Source organism: Ovis canadensis, chromosome 3, assembly GCF_042477335.2.
Source record: "Ovis canadensis isolate MfBH-ARS-UI-01 breed Bighorn chromosome 3, ARS-UI_OviCan_v2, whole genome shotgun sequence".
Taxonomy (NCBI): Eukaryota; Metazoa; Chordata; class Mammalia; order Artiodactyla; family Bovidae; genus Ovis; species Ovis canadensis.
Window position 1 is genome coordinate 167,717,727 of NC_091247.1, and position 20,496 is coordinate 167,738,222.

Consider the following 20,496-nt stretch of genomic DNA (forward strand, 5'->3'; position numbering starts at 1 on the left):
CCGCTCCAGGCCCTCCGGAGGCAGGCAGCCTGGCGAGGCTCACAGGGAGCTCCCCATCACCGCCACCGCCCCTTCTCAGCAGGTCCAGCCCCCGCATCCTACCCCTTCCCGGACCCGGCCCACAGAACAGAAGGGGCGCGGCATAGAGTTGCATATTTTACTTTATTTTTATTAAATTAAAAGCTACAGTCTGGCGGCGATTCCAGAACGGGATAAGGAGGCTCCTTATAGGGGGCAGAGAAGAGAGGGAGAAAGACTGACAGAGACAGAGACACAGGAGAGAAAGGACAAGTCTAAGGGTGAAGGGGGAATTGATTCTGAAGAACACACGCAGCCGGCTCCAGGGGTGCTCACAGCAGCCTGATCCCTCTCCCTGCACAGAAGTTCAGCAGTGGAGCAGTGTGTGGGGGTGGGAGGTTCAAGAGACCCTCCCTTCCCACCCAGGTCCTCTCTCAGCAGAGTCACTGGAGCACAGCACATACCAGAAAAAGCCAAGGGCAATGGAGGGGGCAGGGCGGCTGGGATTATGTACACGCGGAGGAGGGGAGCAGAGCCTGGGACAGCGCCTTTGCCAGAAGGGAGTGGCTCACACTGCACTGAAGCACTCGGCCAGTGGGGGGCTGGGGAAGGGATAGCCCCTCCCTCTGCAAACTCTTTCCCTGGTCAGACAGTCCCCTACTGGAGTGGTGAGGGGGGCAGAGGGAGAGAGAACAGAGGCTTCCGTTGGGTCCTACTGGAGAACAGCAGGGGCTTCCCGAAGGGGCTGTCCTTCAGTCATCCGTGATGCCCTTGGCTCTCAGCTCCTCCTGCACCCGGGTCAGGTAGGTGGGGTCCGGGTACCCAAACCTGGGAGCAAAGAGATATGAGGGTCAAGGTTAGCCCCTCAGGCTTACTGACATTACCCCCATTCTCACCCTCATTCTGGTGCCCCACTCTAGCCCCTCCCCACCTTCCTTAAGGTTATCCAAACCCAAGATAACTGAGCCCAATTCTGCTGATATTTGTAGGTTAAGCTAGGCACATCAGGACCAGGATGATTATAGGAGACACTGGGATGGACAAGACGGTTGAATAGTTTGGGGGTGGTCCTCTCCAGTGAGGAGGCTCCCAAAGAGAAGGGGTTCCCTCCGTTGAAATGGGGAGAAGGGGTAGAGCCAAGAGAAGGGAAGAAGGAATGTCGCACAGCTGTGGTCCCCCTGTGCAGCTGGTCTTGTGGTGGATGTCGTTCCAAGTGATGACATTCGGTCTCCCTGTGGTCATGGAGGTGCCAATAGTGAAGGTGAGACGCTGGTCAAACGCCTTGCGGAACAGGGTCAGCACCTTGTTGCCCTCGGGGCAGTCCGGGAGGTAGGCCACCCGAGTAGTGCCAGGATACCGAACTCCTGGGTTTGGGTGTTCAGCCTGGGGGAATGGGGAGGCAGAATGAGCAGCTGTGCATCTTAAGGCCCATGGAGGGTCGTGGTGGCCAGCCTTCTGGCTGTGCACTCCCAGCTAATGCTGCTGGGGCAGTGACAGCCTTCCACGGAAGGACCAGCTCTAGGGTCTGGGCACCAGAAGCCTGTTTCCAGACAAAATTCTCATCATTCAGAGGTTCTTTCTGCTCTCCCAATCCCGCAAACAACAAACGATTCTTGAAACTGACGGGAGGTAAGCTGGGCCTTACTCTCCAGATAACTCAGCAGAAATGTGAAGACAGAATCATTTATTTTTCAGCTTTCCCTTCTCCACCTGAAAGTACTCCCAGTGCATTTTCCACTGTCTAACCTGTTCCATTTTTGAATTTCTCTCCTTCAGAGCTCCCTCATCTTTCTGCAAACCAGAACTGGACATTACTCTTTGTCAAGCAGGAAAAGACACCTGTAGGCTCTTGACCACTACTGTTTTAACCTTTGACTGTCAACAAAATTTTCTGTCTCATAAATCTGAAATGGAGTTAACACTCCCAGCACTGTTGAGGGGAGGTCTGACTTTTCCCACTGTGCTGGTCTGCACCTGAGCCGCCATCCTCACAGGCTTCACCTCTGCTGACAATGGCTGTCAACATCCAAGTTCATCAAGGAAACAGAATTCGATTCCTTTCTTTCATACCTGATTTTCATGGGTGCCTTGGGGTCGTGGGGATGGAAAAGCTAGGCTTCAAGGGGGCCTCTTGCTCCAGGGCACTGAGCTGAGCGGGAAGGCATCCCAGGAGACAGCACGACTATATCACATCTAACAACCATACTCCCCTCGCACCCAGTTTTCCTAAATCAGAGAACAATCAGAGAACAAGGAGCCTGGGGAAACCAAAGGGTAAGGGCAGCCACAGTCTTCTTACCCCCTGGACACCGGGCGGGAAGACGTACTGGATGACGATGGTGCCGTACTTCTCATAGCTGGGTAGTAGGAGTGTGGCATCCTTAGAGACCAGCATCCGCCCGTTCTGGGGCTGGTTGCCCACCAGCTGCCCATAGAAACGGCCACACATGGGGCAGGCCTTCTTCACCTGCAGGGCCCGGGTAATGCAGCCCTCGCAGAACGAGTGCCGGCACTTCTCCAACGTCTTGGCATTCTGGATCTCTCCCAGACAGATGGGGCAGGTGCTCTCCTGCTCTTCTGTCTCTTCTCGAAGGCGGGGAGGAAGAGGAGGGGGTAGCGGAGGAGGAGGTGGGGGAAGCCCCCGGGCCCCTGGGGGCAGAAGTGGGGCTGCTCGGAGAGGGGGTGGGCCTGGGCGGTGCAGCTCAGGGTGCTCCCCTCCACCCCCCAAAGCCAGGCAGCCCATAAGCTCCCCCTGCCTCTGAGCTTTCTTGAGCTCTTTCTCTGCCTCCTTGAGCAGCCCCTTGAGAGCCTTCCTGGCCAGGTAGAGCCCATTGGGAGGAGCTGGGGGAGGGCCCTGAGGGGAAAGCTGGAGAACATAGATGTCAGAAGTCTCGCCGTCTATGAGAATGGACACGTGGTGCTCCTCCCGAAGCCGGGCCAGCCGGGCAGGGGTCTCCTTGCTCAGGAAGTCCCACACAGGCTTGGAGACAGTCACTTTGTTCTTGCAATTGCCTCCACAGGCTGCCATTCTGGACAGGACGAACGACACTGCCCCCAGGGTAAAAGGGACTCAGGGTGGGGGGGTCCCCATTTCACAGATATCAGTGCCTCCTACTTCCCATTCCTTTCCGGTCTATATTACCTCTACTCTCTCAGAGCCCAACCCCCATCTCCTCCCCCAAGTTCACGTTCTAGTTCCTCCCATCTTTCAAACTCCAGCACCCTCTGAAGAGCAAGAAAGCTGCTCTAACTTTATTATCATCTAAGGTAAGCATCAGTCTTGGTTCTACACTCCTCCCTAGAGCACAGAAGCATCCTGGCCCTCCCCAACTCTGGACTGGGTTCTGTAAAAGGAAAGGAGATTTCAACCCTCCTTTTTGCTCACTTTGATCCTGAAGAGCTTAGAATTGGCATGCAGGCGCGCGCTCTGTCCCCACTCCCTACTTGTAGGTTGTGTGACCTGGTGGGTGGAAAGGAAAAGGCGTGGAAAACCCCTTCTCCCATTTCCACATGCCCCCACCCAGCAGCCCACAAGACAGACAGAACCTGGGGGTAAATCTCCTGGGAATGGGATTACTAGGAACATGGAATGAAGGAAACCAATTTAAGGGTGAAAGTTGAAGTTTCCATGAAAGGCAGATACCTGGAAAGCCCATGGACGGTGACAGCAGAATTCCCTCTGTTTCCACATTCAGCTGACCAGGACTAGGGGAGGGAGGGGGGGAGGGAGGGAGGAGGGGTTAGGATGACAAATATTACCCTTTCCCCCAGTCAGCCCAGAAGCAAACAAAAACTCCTCCATTTCCTCTCCCTGTCTTTTGCAGAATTTCATCCTCAGCCTCTGGCCAAGTTCCTAAAGAAGGAACTTCAACATGCTAACTTTCCTCTTCCTCAGCTCTGGGCTCTTAAGAAACCTAGGGACACAGATTAGAGAAGTCTGGAAGGGAAAAGCCCACACACAGAGAGGTCTGTTTTGCCACCTCCCTCAGATCACAAGGACAAGAATATCTCCTTTGCTCCCCAGCTTCTCGCCCTGCTCCACATTTTGCCAATAATTCAGCTCCTAGTGCTAGGGTGCCTTCCTTGAGTGTTAACCCAGTCCCTTCTGCTGGAGTCTGTTTGGAATGCGGACCAAGTGGCAGAAGCCCCTGTAATAACGAAGTTCTCGCTGTCACCTTTTAAACCCAGCACACAAAATCCAGGCCTGCCAGCAACCTAGGCTGCATTTCAGGAGGGGTGGAGCTCACACAGGGGATCCGCTGGAGCACCCTGATATTCTCCACCACCACCACCCCCTCCCTGCCCCAGTCTTGCTGTGTTCAGCTACAGAGCTATCCCTACAACACCTCCAAATGCGGCCCAAATAGAAAGAAGGGCCATTAGTGTGACCTCAATTCCTTGACTGATCCAAAAGGGAGCAGCTCTCCGTTTGTGCCTCCTTCCCAGTCCCCTCAAGGCCAGATGCACCTCAAGATTCATAAAGCGAAATCGGAACCCTAGAGCCTCGGCTCTTTCGGTCCATCCAGGTGGAACACCCCCTCCCCATCAGAGTGAAGCCAGGACCTAGGTGTCCTTTGCTCCGAGTCCTGCTGGCACAGAAATGGGAGGCGGGGCCACAGTTTTTGCTGGGTCCGACTCCTCTGGGGCAGCCCAGGCCGGACACGGGGCCAGTCCCTCCCGCTCGAGAGGGGCCGGCGGACAGGGGCAGCCAGGAAGGGCCAGGGTCCCTGGGGGCATCACGGAGGCATCTCCACCCCTCCCCCCCACGACCTCCTGCCAGACGCGACCCGGAACCAACTCCCCGCATCCCAGGCTCGGCAAAGCCCCGGCAGCCCCACCACTGGGTGGGGATGCATGTCGGCCGGATAGCGGGCCCCAGAACCCCCAAATGGAGGCCAAGGCTGGAGGGTAACAGACGGAGGATCGGCGGGGCCGGGCCCGGACCCCCGGGGTCGCGCGCAGGAGAAGGAGACCGAGGACGGGGCGCAGGGGAAGCGGGAGGGCGCGCGGGGGGTGCGAGAAGGGTCCGGGGGGCGCGCGGTGGGTGTGGGGGGCGCCGGGCTCACCTACCTCTCGTCAGCGCCGCCATTGCCGGTCACATGACTGAGGCTGTTGCTGGGATGACGGTCTGGGCCTTAGCAACAAGGGCGGGGGTGGGGGGAGACCCCGAGAAGGTGTGGGGGGGGGAGAGTTTGCAGGGGGTGCAGACTGAGGAAAAGGGAATGAAGGAGGATGGCTCCCCCTTCCCCCTCCCAGGTGATAATCACCGTTTCCTTTGACCCCCTTCCATCCACAAGCCCCTGCCTTCCGCCCCAAAACAGAAATGGAGGCGCCGTCCCAATCTTTGGAGGCGGGGGTGGTGTCGTGGAGCCCAGGGTAGGAGGGTAAATCCCTTAGAGACGCTACCCTTCTCGCTTTCCCCTCCGGAGAGGGGCCCTCTCTCCCTGTTCTTTGCCAGCCAGCTGCGTGGCAGCTTCTGGAAGCTGGTGGCAGATGGGTGGGTGAGGAGTGTTGGTTTAGGTAGGTGGGGAAGAGGGGGCAATTTCTCTGTGATCCTTTTTCTAGAAAGGCCTTTGAGGAATAGGAGGTAGGAAGAAGAGTCATAGTAAAAAGCATTGGTTCTAAAAAATAAATCCAGGACTAAGACGTTTCCCTTCTTTATTGCTTGCCTTTTCCTAGATTGTTACCTTCTGTCAAACCTGCTCTCAGCTGGGTATTGATCTCTGATTTTTCTCTTTACACTGAGGCTGGTGCAGAATAAGTGAATACATTCTATCCAAAAAAAATGCCTTGGAGTGATGGTATCAAGTCTATAGTTGAAATAGTTAAAAACTCACAAATCGAGGAGGGAGGGCTGGGGGTAGGGACCGACCCTCTTATGCTTCCCACATCAGAGCCAGCAGTCTCCGCACCCAGTCCAACTCACTTCCCTGGAGCCACATCAAGCCAGGTTTTTCCAACGGTCAGAAGACCTCCTTGGCCAAACAGTACTGGATAGATTTCTCACACTGGCAACAACCTCTGCTGATCCACCCACTTTCTTCACTCCCTCTCCAGGCTGGATGGCTGGTCACTTCCTTCTTTACTTTCCCAGGATCCTGATGTACTCTTTCTGTCCTCCACACAAAGGACATCTTTCCCAGGAAGCCTGGGGAAATACTGGATTCCTTCTGCTTTAGCTCGCGTGTGCTTGGTGCTGTTAAGACTCGCTCACCTTTAGAGATGTGTGATCTAGCCCAGAACCCTGGGGAAAGGGGCGGAGGGGGGTCACGTCACCTCAATTGTCCCTGACCCCCCTGTACCTGACTCCTGCAAAACTGGGGAATGTCTTCCATTCCCATGCACACTCCTGGCCACCTTTTAAGCTCACAGCCATCTATCTTGAAACCCACGTCCTTAGGGACCCAACACCTTAAAGATCAGTTCTTTACATGTCACTGCACCCCTAAGCCCAGGCTTCCAAAAAAGAGGAGTGGGGGAGAAAAAGAATTTCTGTGAAGAAATTTGAATTCAATAATTTATTTTCCTTATAGTGACAGCAATGGGAGTAAATACACGAGATCTTTTTATTAATAAAACAAAAAAGATGAAAAATAGAAGCAACAAATGAAAACCATAATGCTTATGATACATCAGCCAGAAATGGGTCAGAAAACCCAGTTCTAAACAAAGTTGCTGGTGTCATGGAGTTTTATTGCATTCAACAAGGGAAAGGTAGACGGTGGAATGAAAAAGACCCATGAGGCTCCTGACAGGAAAATTTTATAGGGGCTCCAATCCTCAACCGGGGACTCCTCTTGTTACTTCCTTTGGAGAAGACGGAGGGGCAGGAAGAATTCTCCTTTATGACCTCATGACTTCTTATGAGACAGATCAGTCCAGGCAGATACAGAGCTGAGAGTCTTTGTATCCCTAGAGGCCACTTGCTGGTGCCCCATCTTTGTGTTCCAGAGAAATGCAGAAGCCTCAGGGGAGATGCAGAATCACAAGATGAATGGCTGCCTGAGGCCCAAAGGCATTGCGGGGAAGGGAACTATCCCAGCTCATCAGGGTCCATTGCATTCTGAGAATATCATGCATCAGCTCAACTCTCTTCGGAGGGGGCTGGGTGACTGAGTTATGGCTCTGACTCCTCTCTGGGGGTGGAGAGTGAAGATGACAAAGAGGGCCATCTGTCCCCTGAGAGACACAGTAGCAGTTAAGATGGACAGAAAAGAACAGAATAACAACTCCAACTGGGAAAAGGTTTGAGAAGGGGCAGGGGAGGAAGTATGCTAGGGGCATACTTCCGAGGAGTGGAGGAGGCATCCCCATGTGAGACTTCCATTCTCTAGAGATGATGAGGGTTAACCCAAGTAGAGGTATTCCCTTCTGCTGGGACTAAAACCTCCGGGAAGGCTAGACATGAAGAAAGGAAATTTAACACAGGGAGTGAACCTTACACCCTTGGCTCATCTGTCCAGCCTCCAGAACTGACCACACCCCCGCGGAAGGGTTCTGGCCCTAGGAGGGATGTGAGGTCCTGGTGAAGAGCAGCAGCAGTCAAACAGCTTCACCCAAGATTCAACACTATGGCCATCTCTAGTGGGGGTAGGTGGAGTGAGGGAAGAGATCAGAGTAGTCCCCCTCAACAGAGACCTCCAATTCCCTAAATAATCACAGGAGTCCTCATAGGTCCCACCTCTGCAAGCTGCCAGCCCACCAACCACTCTCCACCCCACCTGGGTAAGACTGGCCATATCCCAGTGTATGTGTGCATGCTGGCACCCACATCTGTAGTGTCTTGAAAATCTTCCATCCCAGGGCCTATTGGGAAGGAAGCATGCCACAACGAGTTCTATAAAGTTATCAGCAAAATTCAGATACTCTTAGCTCATCCCACACAGCAAAGTGCATCCAGAGTAAGTTGCTTGAGCCAGGTCCATCTGTCCAGTCAGGTCTTGAAGATGGCCAACAACCCCCTTCCCCCAGCTCCTCCTCTGTTATGGAAACAACAGGACATTTTACAAAGATCAAGGCACTTGGGAGAGAGTCAACAGTAAACACTCTAATGAAGCAAGCAACTTGGTGGGGAAGGGAAAGAGGGAAGGGAGAGAAGGGAAGGAAGGGGAGGGAAAACAATGAATCGGTATTTCTGAGGGCCAGGAAGAGCCTACTCAACAAGATGGAGTTATTTGGATGGGAGGAGCCTGTAGCCTGAAGTTAGCAAAAGAGGAAGAGAAGTTAGTGGCCAGAACATCCACAGTTTCCCCATGCCTCTCAGGCCCCCACCACCTGAAACATAGGGCAGCAGTCACCATGAAGTCAGGCAGTCTCCTAGGCAAAGATGTTGGTAATAAAATCCAGGAATCGCTTAGCATACTGCTCAGGGTGGACAGTAGAGATCTCTGCCCCTGCCTGTGAGAGGAAGGTGTGGAACAGGGTGTCAGTCCCCACAGCCCTCCCCTGCTCCCTGCCCTCCCCTTCTTCCCACTCCCAAACATTTCCATACCCAGCCCTTCATCCTTCTGCCACCCCACTGCTCTGGCACAAGAGGCTCTTGAATAGTCAAGACAGGAAAGGAAAGGCTTCAGGGAACCCTCACCCCATGCTTGACAGTTTTGGCTGCGTGAGCTGCTTTCTTCTTGGCATCATACTGTGTCAGGATGTCAATGAGGCCCATGAAATATACCTCCTTCTGAGGGGCCCCTGGGGAGAGAGACCAGCGATGAAGACCAAGTATAGCTCCAATTCCCTCCCCCCAGGAACCAGTCAGATTTCTTCTGAAAAGCTAACCAGGCTCTCCATCCACCACCCTGGTCTCTGTCCCCCAGGGACTACCCTCCCTGCCCTTAAAATTTCCAGACTCTCTCTCACCCTCAGCACTCCGGATGGCGTAGACATCGATGAAGGATTCAAACTCTCCAGGGCCCAAGGGCCGGTGGGAATGGATGTAGCCGCCGATACCCTCAGGGGAAGTGCCATAGGAGCCCACCGGAGCAGGAGGTCCAGTAAGGCCACAGTCCCCATCCCCCTCCGACTCCTCCTCCCGCACTGGCCCGTCCTCCTCCGGCTCAGAGCCCCGTGTGATGTCGTGGATGCCCAGAAGGAGGCTGTAGTCCATGATCTTCAGCTGCACTAGGAACTGAGACCCCACTGGCAGGTCAGAAGCCCCAGGTGTCTCTCTCCATTCCCATGTACCACCCTTATACCTCCCTCTCTGACTATCCAGGGCCCTCCTGGGGAAAGGAAGTGTAAAAACGGAGAGTTGGGAGCATACCATTGCCCTTTATTGCCTAAATGTCCTGGTATCTCAGATCAGTGTTTTTTAAAGAATTCTTTTAAGATCATTCTTTCAGTTCATACCAGCCACCCCCTCCAAAGGTAACCTCTAGAAGGTTTTCATGAAAGTGAAAGTTGCTCAGTCTTGTCCAACTGTTGGGGCTCCACAGACTATACAGTCCATGGAATTCTCTAGGCCACAATACTGGAGTGGGTAGCCCATTCCCCGGAGAAGGCAATGGCACCCCACTCCAGTACTCTTGCCTGGAAAATCCCTTGGGCGGAGGAGCCTGGTAGGCTGCAGTCCATGGGGTTGCTAAGAGTCGGACATGACTGAGCGACTTCACTTTCACTTTTTACTTTCATGCACTGGAGAAGGAAATGGCAACCCACTCTGGTGTTCTTGCCTGGAGATTCCCAGGGACGGCGGAGCCTGGTGGGCTGCTGTCTATGGGGTCGCAGAGTCGCATATGACTGAAGCGACTAAGCAGCAGCAGCAGCCTGTTCCCTTCTCCAGGGGACCTTCTCAACCCAGGGATTGAACCCAGGTCTCCCACATTGCAGGTGGATTCTTTACCAGCTGAGCCACAAGGGAAGCCCAAGAATACTGGAGTGGGTAGCCTATCCCTTCTCCAGCAGATCTTCCCAACCTAGGAATCAAACCAGGGTCTTCTGCTTGCAGGCAGATTCTTTATCAACTGAGCTATCAGGGAAGCCCAAATCCCCTATAAGCAGAGAGCCCCAAGGGAAGGGGATGAGTTCCCTCATATTGTAAATGGATAGCTGCCCAGGGGGAAGCAAAAAAGAGAAGCAATGTCATTTCCCAGGGCACCCCAATCATCACCTCCACATCTCTCTTTAGCTTCTCTAGAAAGATTTTCTTCTCCTCTTCACCAATATAAACTTTCTGGTTCTTGTTGAGAAAGTCCATATCCTTAAGGGTGGGCAGTTCCTTAACCTGAGAACAGGTAAAGGGACATCCTGGGAATACAGTCCTCCCCTACCATCTCAGCCAGTGAACCCTGCTCTATGTAGGGCTCAGTCTCGCGCTCTGGGGCCCCTGGGGGAGAGGTTTACCACCCCTCTCACCTGACTTTACACTGGGAGGCTGCCCAGAGTCTGTTCTTACCTCCAGTGGTGCCCCCAGACTTAGTCACTGCAGCTGTATCCCAAATCACACCCCACTACTTTCTACCTAGGGTTTTCAGTTCACGTATTCCATTCTGACTTTTCTTTCTTCTTCTTAAACAAAGACAGCTGGCTTGAATGAAAGCTCAGAATGGGAGGTGGTCGGTGAGCATTTTGCTCTTGAAGTCTGGCATTTTCACCCATTCCCAAACCCAAGACAGTGACAAAAAGGTCCTTCCCACTGCCCCTTCCAAAAAGTCCCTGGATCAGGAAAAGTTTACATTTATCTTCTTTTTTGGTGGTTTAAGAAAAGAATTAATATCCAAAGATCCCTACCTCTATATCCTAAGAAGATCACTTTCACCTGCCCTCCCTCACCCTTCACACCCTGTCATCTAGAATTATATCACCTTCTCCTTATCGCTGGCTTCCCGGGACACTAGGGAGCCCTGTGGAGAGATCCAAAGACCAAGTCAGCAAAGGCGCTAAAGCAACAGTCGGAACCTACCTCCTAAGACAAGTCCTCAAACCCACAGCCTTCTTTCCTTTAAAATGAATCATCCAGTGCCCTCCCTGGCCTTTCCCCCTGCTCAGGCCATCAGGCGCCTCCCCTTCGGCACTCGCCTCCTCTCCTTACCTTGAGGTCATACTTCCTGTGCACAGGAAGACGGTGGCTAAACATGTTGCGCATCACGAGCATGTAGCTGTCTTCATTGTCCACGCTAACCCGGTACATCCCCAGGAACTGGGGCAGCAATGTGTTGCCATGACACTTCACAATATACTGGGGTAGGAGGGAGGGAGGAGGCAGGAGAGATGAACAGCTCAGGGATGGGAATTCAAATGCTCCTATTCCATAGGGAGCCAGAAAACTTCACATAGACAGGTTATAGAAGCTCAGAAGTGGTGTGGGGCTTTCTGAAGAAGCCCCAGGTTATCCATGCAGTTTCTGAATCCTCATCTCCTCTGATTTATCCCAGATGTATAATATCTCTTAAAGTGCCTTCTCTCCTTTGATCTTTATCATTCTTTGAGATGGGGAAGGTAGGTGCTGTTATCCTTGTTTTTGACCCTCTTTATTCATAGAACCAAGAACAAAAATTACATCAACAGAATGATTTTACCTAGGCTAATATTTCTTGGTTGGCTAGATTCCCACAATAAAAACGTTTACATGATGGCCTATAGTTTGGATTCCTAAAAAATCCCCTTTTAAGTGCTACCATCTGTGTTGCTGCCTTGCTCTTCATAGCCAACCTTCTCAGAATTAGTCAGCTATCAGTCCATTTTCTCTCATTCATACCTCAAACCAATGAAATCAGATTATACGCTCATTTCTCCTCAGAAATTTCTCTACTCTCCACTGCCTCAAATCCCTCAGTTACCAACTCAAACAGGCATCTTGTCATTGTCATATTTCAACTGGCTGGTACTTGATACTACTGACCAGCCTGAGCTCCCATCACACCACTCCTGTCTGTCCACAAATCCTACGTGGAATGAAGTAGGGCATAAATCATTAAAAGCATCCGATAGCTCCAGCCAAGAAGACCCAAATGTGGTGCTGGCCCTTGGGGCTTCAGCCTCAGCCTCACCGGTCACATGAGGGTAGGAGCTCTCTAGATCTGTCCCCTGGCAGGGACTTCTGGGGCAGTGCTGGGGACCGAGGCCTGGGGGAAGGAGGGAAAAAACAACCACAACAGAGTCTCTGGGCAGCAGTGACCATGTGGCCTTACTTGGTCCCCATCTCCCCTCCTCTTTTCCTTCCTTGGGGTTGTGGTTGTGGGTTTAGAGCACCTGGGTAGTCTAGTAACTGGGATGAGCAGAAGAAAAGGTTTTTGCTCCTTTAAACCTGATGGGGAAAGCCACTGTATTTGGAAAATGCTGTATATGTTGGGGACTGCCTGTATTTGGAAGATTTATTAAATCTTAGTATCCTATTCTCAACCTCCAAGGTGTATTGATAAATTACTAGTCTGTATTTTTTAAAGCTTAAAACTTTTTTTATGTGCATTTCACGTCAACTTTTTTATAGAGCTATATCAAAAACAACAAACCTGACCTCACATCACAGTGTACCTTGGAGAGGAGCATTCTGTTATTTTTACAAGGCAGGAGTTAGTGGAGCTGTTGAATTAAACTTGGCAATCACGTTTAAAAAAAAAAAAAAAGCATCCCTTAGCCTCTTTTATGGACTCTACTTGCCCAAGGTTCTGTCCTCAACCTTATTTCACTCTACATTTCCATAATCTTATCTATATTCATGGTGTTAAGTACCATCTGCTGCTGCTGCTGCTGTTGCTTCAGTTGTGTCCGACTCTGTGCGATCCCACAGACGGCAGCCCACCAGGCTCCCCCGTCCCTGGGATTCTCCAGGCAAGAACACTGGAGTGGGTTGCCATTTCCTTCTCCAATGCATGAAAGTGAAAAGTGAAAGTGAAGTCGCTCAGTCGTGTCCTACTCTTAGAGACCCTGCAGACTGCAGCCTACCAGGCTCCTCTGTCCATGGGATTTTCCAGGCAAGAGTACTGGAGTGGGGTGCCATTGCCTTCTCCTAAGTACCATCTACTCACCTGTAACTCTGAAATCTAGACTAGAAAGAAATCTAAAATTAGAAAGAGATCTGATTCTTTCTCCCGAATTGCATACCCTAACCACTCACAGGACATCTGTATCCCAATGAACTGTAGAAACCAGAAACTCAACATGCCTAAATCAGAACTGTCTTCCTCCAAAGACCTGTTTCTTTTCCTGCTTCCCAACTGGGCAGGAATTCCCAGGACTTTGGAGCCCCTTTGCCTTAATTCCTGCAGTTCTCCCAAAGGTCTTCCTTTCCACCTCCACTACCATCACCCTTCCAGGCCCGCGTCATTTCTCACCTGGACTGTAACACTTACCTCCTCACTGGTACCTCCACTCTCAGTGCTTCCCCTCTATAATCCATTCTGACACAGGGCTATTTCTAAATGATATATACATCACTCCCCCGCAAACGACCTTTCAGGATAAAACCCAAACTCTCTGTGTGGCTTATAAAGCCCTCACCACCTGGCTCCTGCCTAACTGTCCTTCTACAATACCTCATCCTGGTCACGTTGAATTTCTTGCAGTTCCGCAACATCAAGCTCATTCATGGCTCTGTGCCTTTACAAGTGCTGCTTTCCTTTGCCTAGAGTGCTCTCTTTCATCATGTCCAATGCCTGGTCCCTACCAGTCATGCATGAATCAACTCCTAGGATACTCCCTCTAAAAACTCTCCTTGAGCCTACCAGGTGCACCTCTTGCCCCGGCTGAGCTGGGATGCTCTTCCTCTACCCACCCAGAGCATTCCCTACATATCTCCACTGCCTGCACACATCGTGCTGTGTGTTTAACTAATGCTAACTTACCAGTCTCTGCCATTAGAACAAGAGATCCTCAACGGCCACGGCCATTTCATTTACCTCTTTCTTTACTGTCTGACATAGGACCTAATAACAACAGACATGGGTTAGCTGTTGAATAACCCAAAACACTTTTGTTTTTGCTAGTACTCTTGCCTGGAAAATCTCATGGGCGGAGGAGCCTGGTAGGCTGCACTCCATGGGGTCGCTAAGAGTCAGACATGACTGAGCGACTTCACTTTCACTTTTTACTTTCATGCATTGGAGAAGGAAATGGCAACCCACTCCAGTGTTCTTGCCTGGAGAATCCCAGGGACGGGGAGCCTGGTGGGTTTCCATCTATGGGGTTGCACAGAGTCAGACACGACTGAAGTGACTTAGTAGCAGCAGCAGCAGCATTGATTTGGATGAGATTTTCCTTCAGTAGAAAGATATTCAGGTCTTTTTTATTCCCAAAATATTCCAGAAACTTCATATTCCAAATTCATCTGCTCAGACAGAATAGCTTCCCTAATCTCTCTTAGGGCTGGTTATGATCATGGCTTCTTCCCTCCAATCTATCCCAATCTATACTCACTGTGGTTTTCTCCCCAAACTGCATTTATTCCTGATAGTACATTTGATGTTGGCACTTTGTCTAATTCTAAGTTAGTCTGAAATTTATACTTTGCTATTCACGTATCCTTTTTGTATCTATCAATTCACAGCGGCTTTAGATTAGAAGCACCAAATGAGAAGGAACATGTCTAAACTCTTATTTAATCAAACACAAATAGGTATGCGAAGCCTCTCTTTTTGAAATGCATTGTTTTTCAAAAAAAATGATGTTGAGTGCTATAGGCTATAGGGAGGAAGAGGGACAGGAAGTCTCCCAGGTGCTCTGAAGCTGAGCTACGAGTAGGGAGGGAACGGGAAGAATGAGGCTGAGAGAGGTCTGACCTGGTGGTAGTTGGACAGGTTGCTATGCATGTCAGCAATGTCCTCACTGGATACTTCTTTGATGACCAGAGTCCGATCATAGGAGATAAGGAAGCGACCATCACTGCCTTCACTTTCAGTTGGGGGACTTCGGGTAAGAGATACCTAGGGACACAGAAGGGGCTAGGAGCTCTTTTCCTCCCCCTTTATATATAGATGCATAGGACAGTGGTCAACTGAACACATCTGAAAGTAGATAAAACCTTGGCATGAGAGGATGAAAACAAGTTCTAAATCCAGTGTCCATATATAGACTGAATGAAATGAGCAGCAAAATTTTTAATGCATCTACATTTCTCCCCAAGGACAGGCTTTATACCTTTCTTCAGATTTTTGAAGATGCCTGACCACAAGATATTAATGACCACAAAAAGGTAAAGAATACCTGTGAAGGTCCTCATTTCTCCAAACATTACTGTCCCAAGGATTCCCCTTGTTAGGGAGAAAGGCCTACCCTTTCCCCAAGATGGACACTCACCAAGTAATCCTGGTCATCAATACCAAATCGATCACGCAGGTTCCTGAAGACTTGGGGACAATATTCCTTGAACTTGAAATGACTGGGCAGATTTTCCCTGCAACAGGGGTTTTCAAGATAAGAAAACAAAGTAACAATATTATCTTACATTTATAACGGGCTTGACAGTTTATAAAACACCTTCACACATATTATCTTATTTGATTCTCACAGAAGCCATATGAGGTCTTTTATAAGTGTGCTATTCTCGTTTTATAGAAACGGAGACTGGCTTAGGGTGGCTGAGTGACCTGCTTAAACCACATGACTGGTAAGTGGCTTAAGTAGAGCCAGGATCTACTGCCCATCCAAACAGCAGCATTTCCCAAATCTCAAGAAAGTCAGAGACATCCTTAAATCAGCAATAGGTTTTGAATGGTACCTTCTGATACTAGGAGGGCTTATAGAATTGAGATATTTCTTTCGGGGAGTACCTCTCGGAAGCTGATGGTAATGACAACTAAATGTATTTACGCTGTGGAATTTTCAGCTAGAGGAGAGGCAAACTAGTACACATAGACAAGTGTGTAGGGAACACTGGAAATTATTTTAGTGGTTTCTTTAAAAAAAATACTGAATTTCTGCATTGGGAAGAAGTTTAAGCAATAAAGCAAGAACTTGTAAGTTGCCTTCTAAATCTAAAACTTTCAACTCATTCAACCTTAACTCTTAAAATGATTTCTTCTCTTTTCTAGGAAGGCTGACAAGAGAAGAGCAGGGATTCCCACATACCTGTGGAAAAGGTGATTGTTGACCTTGATCTTGGAGCTAGCCTTAAAGTCATCTGGCAGCAGCATCACCGGGGGAGGCACCTGGCTGAGCTCATTGATCTGATCAGTCAGAATAAGAATGGGAAGGCAGTGAGGAGGAGTATGGAGAGCTACTTATATACTGTGTCTGGGAAAGAGTCAGAAAAGGGTCACTGGAAGGACTGCTGCTGAAGCTGAAGCTCCAATATTTTGGTCATCTGATGCAAACAGACGACTCATTGGAAAAGTCCCTCAGGCTGGGAAAGACTGAGGGCAGAGGGAGAAAAGGGCATCTGGGGCTAGATGGCATCACTGATGCAAAGAATATGAACATGGGCAAACTCTGGGAGATTATGGACAGGGAGGCCTGGCGTGCTGCAGTCCATGAGGTCGCAGAGTCAGACACAACTGGGCGACTAAACAACAACCACTTCATTCCTTTAAATACCCTGGTTACGCATATGCCTGACTAAGGTGAGTATATGCTGTCTTCTGCTGCCCAGTGAGGCCTGCAGCAAGCAACCCTCACACACGGCCCCTCACACTCCCACCCCCGTGGAACTTCAGGCTCCCAACAGTCATTTTATATTAGGCAAACTCTGTAAGCAACTCTGGATTATTTTTAAAGCTGTGAGAAATTCTAGAAAAAAAAAACCCAGCAGACTCAAGACATTCAAGACAAACAGTTCCATGCTCCACTGGAAACAAAACAAAAGATGTTTTCAAAGTACAGAGAGTTAATGGGACTCTGAGGGGTCAACAGCAGCAAGAACAAAATGTCCATATCCTGAAGGAGGCATCTTCTTACAAACAGGATCTGTTCTTCCAGACCACTCTGCCCCAGTTCTCTGAGTAGGTCCCCACCTGCCTGCATATAAGGTAAGAGAAAAATAGCTGATTTCTGAGGGAACGTGGGCAGGCAGAGGATATGAGCTCGTTTGTTCACTAAAGTAAAGCCAACCCACAGCCAAAGCATGCAAGCACCACATGCTCTCCTCAGCCCCAAGAATCAGCAGTCTGCTAATATCAGAGTGGAGAGGGAGTTCCTGTACCAAGAAATGCTCAGGAGATGTGCTTTCTCCCCAGTGACTAATAAGGGTGCTGCGGTATCTTTGACGGAGTCTTAGCAGTCCACTTCTCACTTGACTCTAACTGCTGGTTTATATGAGCTCCCCACCTGGGCTGTGAGCTCTCCTAAGGACCAGTTCTCATCATCTACATCTCTCAAGCGACTAGCACAATGTCTGGCACACAGTGGTCCCCAAGTGTTTATTAACTGAATAAATGGATGCCTTACCTTTTCTTACTTGATCATTTAACAGAAATTCAGTCTAACCTAAATCCCATATGCTGCCATGAAAAACCAGCTCCTCTTATTCTCAGTAGAAAAAGATAGAACATATTCCTCCAGAAAAAAAAAGAAGCCACTAGAGATTTCCAGCCTAAAATTCAGCCTGAAATTCTTCATGGCCCCCTCCTCGCCACCTGCTGTTAAGCAGGCTGACTCATCACTAGGACATATGTTCAAGGAATTTCTCCATTCCAGACCCTTTAAGTAAATGTGTGCTGGCTGGAGGTGGGGTGTTGGGACTAAAGTAGACATATCTAGGGAAGCTGAGGCAGGTCTTCTGTGTAATTTCCCCAGTCTTTACCAACGGAAAACCCTCCTTCTCAAGCTTCCCAAAGGGATGGATGGGAAGAGAGGAAGCCCTGCCTCCATTAGCTTTGCCCATACCAAGTGGTGTAGACTGAATACTCTCCAATAACACATTACCACCCAGGGACCTGGGGACCGCAAATGCAAAAGGGAGCTGATAGACCCCATATAACTTCCTAAGCCCCAAACCAAGAATGACAGAAACTGTATTCTTCCCCATCCCCTTCCATCTCCACAACACTATATGATAGCTATAATACAACACTCCATATGACTATAATGTTTCAAGGAAATTGAATTTTTAAAATTTTGGTGTCACATTCAAGATCACTGCACTCCTCCCACTCCAGCCATGAGAGAAGGGAGGGCAATGGCTGTGCTTTCTTCACTTAAGGTATCTTCAGGAACCAGAGATGCGCTGGCCTCTCTGGTCTCCTCCTGATTCCCAAGCCTACCCTCTACGCAGCCCCCTGATTCTAAAGTTCACCACCATAATGTCGACCAGAACTCCTGAGCCAACTCTTCATTCAAAGATGACCCTCAGTAACACCAAATTAACATTACTCCAGCCAGCAACAAGATGCAGGTAAGACCAAAGGCTTATACACATTAAGGGCTGACTGAGTGCAACCACTAGGCTCAGGGCAGGGTAGCCTCCCTGAAATGCTGTACCTCTGGAAGGGAAAGGGACATACAGAATTAGAAGATCCAGGAAGGCTGGAGCTTCCCCTCAGAGCCAAGGTTCCAAAGTCAAGGAAGGCGGCTGGAAAGCAAGGTGCAAAGGAGAGTAAACAAACAGTTACTTCCTTTCAGCTACTCTTCCCGCTCCCGTTCTACGCGCACTCTCTCACCGGAGACCTCACTGCCACCAATCTATTACAGTCTCTCCCCCTAAAGTCCTTCCAGATGGAGCCAGGTCCCGGCCGGGCTCCGCGGCCTGGGGCTGAAGCTGGAACTGACTGGGAGGAGGCAGGGAGCTGGATTTCATGCGAAGAAGGAAACAGAGTGGAGGAATAAAGGGCGGAGGAAGAGACAAAGCCTACGTTAAAAAAGAAAGAAAAAAGCTTTACAGCAAGAAGGTATGGTGCGGGAGACACCTGAGGGTAGGTGGGCAGGGACCGGGACAGCCTGGTGGAAAAGTGGCAGCGCGATGGGCTCCGGAAGCGGGAGCCTGGGAACAGACACGCCCGGAGGAGCTGAGGGGTTAGGTCAGGGCCACAGCGGGGCCGGGGCAGGGTCTCACCGAGTGGGCTACGCCCCACAGGAACACGCCCACCAGCGGATCGGCCGCCCGGAACACCTTCACCTTCTGCTGCACGAAATGCTTCTTCTTGGTTTTGGAGGCGAAGCCGAAACCCGCGCCGGGGGCCGCTGTCGCCGCCGGTACAGCGGCCGGCGGGACCGAGGAGGACGCCATAGTCTCCCGGGAACCCGACCGAGTGGAAGCTTGAGCCGTCTGCGATGCGGGTTCCCGACCCCGGAAGCGGCGCTCACCTGCGCCTCCGTCACGTGACCGGAGGCTGGCCCGCTGGCGCGCGAGCAGGGCGGGGTAGGTTGACTCCGCCCCCTGGTGGTGGCCCGCGCGCCCCGACGCCTGCGCGGTGGGTGCGCTCACCTGACGATGGGGAGTCGCGCGGAAACCTTTTCCCTTGAGGGCTGCGAGCGGTCCGCGAAGCCCAGACCACTCATCCAGGCGTTGGGGTTGCTGCTTGGGCTAGACCGATTTAACGCTATGGTCGAGGGCTTCGTAGCTGTAAAGTGGCCGCTTTCCAGTTTTGCCCAGTTTCTAGCGATAACCTCGCGCCTGAGGCTAACCTGAAAGCGTTTGTTTAAGAAGTAGGAGATCCCTTAGGTGGGTTTTGTGCTTTTAGAAAGACTGCTCAGGCATCATTCTGGAGGATGACCAGAGGATTGCAAAAGTCTAGGCACGAGGGGAGACACTAAAACAGTGACTATTGGGATAGAAGGGGATGGCCTCTAAAGGTTCAGTTTGATGTTAAGTGTGTAAAATTCACAGTGGATGTGGGCTTTGAGGGAGAGGGAGACACTGAGAATGAATCCCGGGCTTTTGCCTAACAGTGTTTAGGGCACCTGAGGTCAACAGGATATCTGGGCCCAGAGTTCAGCAGAATGATCTGGGCTGGGAATAGGAGTTTAATTTTTGTGAGGAATCTGTAGACATGAATGACGACTCCAAGGAAAGTCCAATGACTGAACCCTGGCATAGACCAGCATGTGAGAGGCTAGTGGGAGAAGACTGAGAAGGGGTGGCCAGAGAAATAAACAGGGCCAGGAGAGCAGGGTCACAAAAGCCAAGGGAGTTGAGTTGTCTTTGGCAACTAGGGGCTTTAATTTTTTTTCTTGCTTGGCTGTGTTATGCAGCATGAGGAATCTCAGTTCCCAGAAGGGGAATTGAACACATGCCCTCTGCAGTAGAAAGGCAGAGTCTTAACCACTGGACTATCAGGGCAGTCCCACAACTGGTGACCTTTGGAAAGCACTTTCAGCAGAACAAGAGCCAGATCAGGATGGGCTGAGGGATAAGTAGGAAGTGAGAAAGAGGGGAGGGAAAGCTTAAGACTTTTTCAGGAAATTTGGTTATGAGAAAACCTGGCAGGGAGTGCCTTATAGGGAAACACATGGTAAAAACACACTTTTTAGGGAGACCTCACCAAGGAGAAGAGTCAAATTCATTAAAATAGAAGTTAACAAATAAGATGCAAACTGCCCAAGACCGCATCACTTTTGTTTTTTCCATGGAGTCTTTGTAAGTACCTTAAGAAAGAAAATCTAGAAGGGCCTTGA

The 20,496-nt window shown here is 50.5% G+C and overlaps 2 protein-coding genes across 9 annotated transcripts; both read right to left on the minus strand.

The window, feature by feature from the left end:
* Positions 1-143: 143 nt before the first annotated feature.
* Positions 144-5,484, minus strand: DTX3 (deltex E3 ubiquitin ligase 3). Of its 6 annotated transcripts, XR_011255979.1 has the most exons (7): positions 5,089-5,178; positions 3,662-3,723; positions 3,404-3,478; positions 2,346-3,047; positions 2,089-2,244; positions 1,184-1,401; positions 144-846 (listed from the first exon to the last, which is right to left on the minus strand). XR_011255979.1 is itself a non-coding variant. In XM_069584850.1 (6 exons), coding segments are annotated over exons 3-6 (1,044 nt in total). In that variant the 5' UTR covers positions 3,405-3,478; positions 3,662-3,723; positions 5,089-5,484; the 3' UTR covers positions 144-770. The 6 variants fall into 6 exon arrangements, 4 of the variants coding, with proteins under 4 accessions (XP_069440951.1, XP_069440950.1, XP_069440949.1 ...); XR_011255978.1 differs by having other exon boundaries at positions 1,184-2,244; XM_069584850.1 differs by lacking the exon at positions 2,089-2,244 and having other exon boundaries at positions 2,318-3,066; positions 5,089-5,484.
* Positions 5,485-6,517: 1,033 nt separating this feature from the next.
* On the minus strand, positions 6,518-19,252 carry PIP4K2C (phosphatidylinositol-5-phosphate 4-kinase type 2 gamma). Of its 3 annotated transcripts, none has more exons than XM_069584845.1 (11): positions 18,935-19,252; positions 16,018-16,115; positions 15,247-15,343; positions 14,730-14,873; positions 11,045-11,191; positions 10,818-10,856; positions 10,124-10,237; positions 8,875-9,142; positions 8,603-8,706; positions 8,316-8,415; positions 6,518-7,997 (listed from the first exon to the last, which is right to left on the minus strand). In XM_069584845.1, the coding sequence occupies exons 1-10, from the start codon at positions 19,106-19,108 to the stop codon at positions 8,335-8,337; spliced, it is 1,266 nt and encodes a 421-aa protein (XP_069440946.1). In that variant the 5' UTR covers positions 19,109-19,252; the 3' UTR covers positions 6,518-7,997; positions 8,316-8,334. The 3 variants fall into 3 exon arrangements, with proteins under 3 accessions (XP_069440946.1, XP_069440947.1, XP_069440945.1); XM_069584846.1 differs by having other exon boundaries at positions 8,293-8,415; positions 18,935-19,212; XM_069584844.1 differs by having other exon boundaries at positions 6,518-8,415; positions 18,935-19,226.
* Between the last annotated feature and the right edge of the window lie 1,244 nt (positions 19,253-20,496).

Coding starts and splice junctions, on each gene's coding strand:
- DTX3 (XM_069584847.1), bottom strand. CDS start 3,432: ATGCCAATTCTAAGCTCTTCAGGATCAAA. Junction 3,048..3,403: donor CTAAGCTCTTCAGGATCAAA/GTGAGCAAAAAG, acceptor CGTCCTGTCCAG/AATGGCAGCCTGTGGAGGCA. Junction 1,402..2,317: donor TCCCGCCCGGTGTCCAGGGG/GTAAGAAGACTG, acceptor CCATTCCCCCAG/GCTGAACACCCAAACCCAGG.
- PIP4K2C (XM_069584845.1), bottom strand. CDS start 19,108: ATGGCGTCCTCCTCGGTCCCGCCGGCCGCTGTACCGGCGGCGACAGCG. Junction 9,143..10,123: donor AGCTAAAGAGAGATGTGGAG/GTGATGATTGGG, acceptor GTGGGGTCTCAG/TTCCTAGTGCAGCTGAAGAT. Junction 8,416..8,602: donor CCAAAACTGTCAAGCATGGG/GTGAGGGTTCCC, acceptor TTCCTCTCACAG/GCAGGGGCAGAGATCTCTAC.